The following is a 4,140-nucleotide window of genomic DNA, read 5'->3' on the forward strand; positions in this document are numbered from 1 at the left end:
GGAACGCTTTTTTTTGTGTGTGGGCAGCGCCACTGAACTGTCACAATGGCACGAGTGCGGTCTATGTGAGAAACTGATATTTTATACCTCTGAAACTGAAAGCACTTATAAAGATTACAGTGGTAACACAAGTTTCCAACATATAGCTAATAGTAGGCTACTACAAATTAATTTGGATAGACACTAAATAAAAATAAACACTAATTAAAATTAAATTGACCAGAAAAAAAATAAAAACAATTATTTAATTCTTATTCTATGAACTGTTATCTAACACAAATTGACCTAACATTAAAATAGCATGTTTTAAAAGCATTAAAAATATGTGTTTTTTAATTCACTGATAATATAAATTTAGAATATCGTCCAAAACTAGCAGTCTATTCAGAGTTTTAAACTGTGTAGTAACAAAATTGTAGTAACAAAGTTGCAAAAATTGTAAATCAAACCGACAATGAATAGACAGAAAATAAATCTGAGATTGATGATTTGTATGTTTTGAAGGATAAGGGATGAGCATCCTCTCACCGACCATATGTTGAAGAGAAAACATTTAAATGACATTGTAACAGTACATGTTAATTAAATAAAACATAATGAAGGTGAAACTGGCCAGAATATATTGTATTGTATAAAAGTAACATAAGAATACGTTTGGTAAAATGAGGACGGTTCAATGCTCTTTGCGTTTATTGACTTTTATTTTGAAGCATTTCCTGTCGCCTTCAGTAGCTGGAACACTTTAAATGACTCTACGGCATCCGCATTCTAAGCGTTCTGAAGGGGTAGACAGTGAGGCAGTGTGTTTTTATAAAATGAACGCTCATGGCAGCGGAAGGGAGACGATATCGCTGGTGTCCAAATGTGTGGAGGCCGCGCTCGAGACGGCTCTGCGCAAGGCATTTGAGGTGGCGCTTGAGATCGCGCTCAATGAGATCAGCAGGCTGACAGCAGGTCAAGCGCAACTGGATGTCTGCGAGCAGATTCGAGAAAGACAGCGGGACAACAACCATCTCAAATTACCACCACAGCATCTCGATCATGGTGAATCAAATCAGAGCAGCTCGTGCAGTCTGCGAGAGGATACACCGAGGAAAGTGTATGAAAAGCAGGAACACGATGAAGTAGATGCATATGTGGATGAGAGTGAAGGGCTGCTGAATGGATCTTTTCATAAAATCTCTCATGATGGTCGTGTACTTTCACATGGAATGAACACATCACCTATTAATGGTGCGTTTAATCTGATATCTCAAAATGAAAAACCGAAATCATGTGATTAGATTCTGGCAGTTGTAGACTACAAAAGTCATTTATTTAGTCCATTACAGGGAGAAAAAAAAGTCGAGTAAATTAAGTCACCAATTCAGACAACAGAAATGTTTTACTAGTGGGTGCAGGACACTATAGTTCATTTATGTAAGTGAGGATAGCAAAATAAAGTAAACTCTGACACCCAGAAATTCTTCATACTGTGGACTACAGTAAAACTGATAATAATTTGACCTGACCATGTTTTGCTAAAGTGTTTTTCTTTAATTGCTAATGCAACCTTTTACACCACAGACTGAAAACAAATTAAGCATTGCTTGGTAATTGGTTGACCCTAAATTGGTATTATCTAATTGTGTAACTTACTTAAATTTGATAGCTGAAAGATGATTGTAATCCATTACATACCTTTCTATCAAAGTTATCTGACAATATAACATTGTCCTATTTTATTACCATTTTCTAAATTATAGCGAATAAACTGTGATAATGTGAGAATGTTGAAGGTGTCTGAATACATTTTGGGTTGACTGTGTGTGTGTGTGTGTGTGTGTATGTATATTTGTATATAATCCATTTTGTGTCTACGTCACTTATGTCTTCACAGAGCAAGATACAGCAGGCCAAAATGAGCTCAACATAGATCACATACAAGATGTAGAGCCAAGCGATCAAAACGTATCATTTCAGCCTGCAATTGAGCAAGTTAAGGTGAAAAGTGAAAAGCCAGATCTAGAAGAACTGGCTTTGAATAGCAGCTCTGGATGTGGTTCTCCTTATCCTAGTCCAGACTATAGTTTTGACCCAGCTTGTAATGAGGAGTTTGTGCACAACAGAATGACTTTAGTTCAGTCAAAGCTGCTAGAAGACTGGAGGCCTGATCCAGAGAAGCCACAGAAGGAGACTGAACCTTTGGATCAAGAACCCAGCCACAGTCATGGTAATGGTTAATCCATAATAGAGTATCACAATACTGAAATATTGTCAGTGATTTATGTTTTATTTTCTCAGGCTCCTCAAAAATCAATTTGCCATCCAGTGGCTGCGTTTCTCTAGTCTCCACCCCGTTTCACAACCTCTACCTATCAGCAGACGACAGGACCTCCCTCACACAGTCAGCTCAAAACTGTAATGTGCAGGTGAGGACAAACATCCATTACAGCCTGTATATTCTGTGGCCGTGTATTTCACAGTTAAAATGATCTGTGTAATCATCACATTTAGCATCACAGAACCATATTAATGAGTGTGGAAGAAGGCACTGTCGCAACCAGACCAAGAAAACAGCAGCTTTTCCCTCCCGGGTGCAGCCCGTATCACTGCAGCATGTGCAGACGAGACTTCAATCGCCTGGAGAACCTGAAGACTCATTTAAGGATACACACTGGTGAGCGTCCGTACAGATGTTCATTGTGCGGGGTGCGGTTTCGCCACTCGGGGGCACTGACACGGCACTTCCGCATTCACACCGGGGAAAAGCCGTATGTATGTAAAGAGTGTGGGAAGAGTTTTAGAAACTGTGGAGGTCTGCGCTACCACCAGAAATTACACCATCCTAGTACTGTCTTTGACACATCAGGCATATAAAATGATTTAATTGGTCAGTTTTGATAGAATGCTTGTTGGAATATACAATCAGGTTTGAGGTTCTCAACCTGGAACCTTCTGTAGTACTGTTGGACTTTCCTGTGGATTTGATATGATTAAAGGAACACTCCACTTTTTTTGAAAATAGGCTCATTTTACAAGTCCCCTATAGAGTTAAATAGTTGAGTTTTACAGTTTTTGAATCCATTCAGCCGATCTTTGTATCTGGCGGTAGCACTTTTAGCATAGCTTAGCATACATCATTGATTCTGTTCGGTCCATTAGCATCTCATTCAAAAAATTACCAAAGACACTTTGCTGGGGGCTTCTTTCAGGCGCTGCATAATATCATTGTGCTGCTGTAGCCATGGTACGGCCACGAAGATCCGCGACTATTATGCGGGAATGAGAAAGTAGTTCCTAGTCATATAGGTATAGAAAATCGCAACTTCTCATTTTCAGTTGGTCTTAGCACACGATGTAACTGTAGAAGAGTCAAGTTTTAAATAGGAAAAATATTGAAAGTGTCTTTGGTCATTTTTTGAATGAGATGCTAATGGACTGATCAGAATCAATGATGTATGCTAAGCTATGCTAAAAGTGCTACCGCCAGATACAAAGATCAGCTGAATGGATTCAAAAACGGTAAAACTCAACTATTTAACTCTAGGGAACTTGTAAAATGAGCCTATTTTCAAAAAAAGTGGAGTGTTCCTTTTAAGTCATGGACTGTGAAACATCAACAACTATCATAAAGTTGAGTGTTTGTGTTTGCTGAAACATTGTTATTGTTTTATTTACATGGATTTTGAAATAGGATCTGATCTTTGTCTGAATAATGTTAAATAAACACCTTCAAACCCCTTAACTGCACTGTATTTGAAAGGCCTAATTAGAAAATGTTCTGATGTTACAACTTGGCTGAGAAGACGCAAGTATATTTTTAGGCTTGTAATTATTAAATATGCATTTGAAACGTTTAGCTGTCTTATGTTGTCAAAATGAATTATAAATCAAAATGTTAAAATAATCATAAGAATATTAGGTCACACTTTAGATATAGGATGCCTACTACTATTAACCAACTATTTCGGATTTATTAAATTGATGAAAAGTGACAGTAAAGACATTTATAATGTTACAAACATGTTTTTTTGTTTTTTGTTTTTCAAATAAATGCTGTTCTTTTGAATTTTCTATTTATCAAAGGATCCTAAAAAATATTTTTCACAAAAACATATTAAGTAGCACAACACGGATAATAATATTTTTTGAGCTTAT

At 37.1% G+C, this 4,140-nt stretch overlaps 1 protein-coding gene across 3 annotated transcripts; it reads left to right on the top strand.

Moving 5' to 3' along the window:
* The first annotated feature begins 778 nt into the window (after nt 1–778).
* On the top strand, nt 779–3,724 carry LOC307138962 (uncharacterized protein). Of its 3 annotated transcripts, none has more exons than XM_079837699.1 (5): nt 779–1,233; nt 1,880–2,212; nt 2,284–2,411; nt 2,497–3,007; nt 3,530–3,724. In XM_079837699.1, exons 1-4 carry the CDS (start codon nt 816–818, stop codon nt 2,857–2,859), a joined length of 1,242 nt encoding a protein of 413 aa, XP_079693825.1. In that variant the 5' UTR covers nt 779–815; the 3' UTR covers nt 2,860–3,007; nt 3,530–3,724. The 3 variants fall into 3 exon arrangements, with proteins under 3 accessions (XP_079693825.1, XP_079693826.1, XP_079693827.1); XM_079837700.1 differs by having other exon boundaries at nt 781–1,233; nt 2,497–2,960; nt 3,564–3,724; XM_079837701.1 differs by having other exon boundaries at nt 781–1,233; nt 2,497–2,770; nt 3,569–3,721.
* Nucleotides 3,725–4,140: the final 416 nt, after the last annotated feature.

This window comes from Gobio gobio (assembly GCF_949357685.1).
Source record: "Gobio gobio genome assembly, chromosome: 2".
Taxonomy (NCBI): Eukaryota; Metazoa; Chordata; class Actinopteri; order Cypriniformes; family Gobionidae; genus Gobio; species Gobio gobio.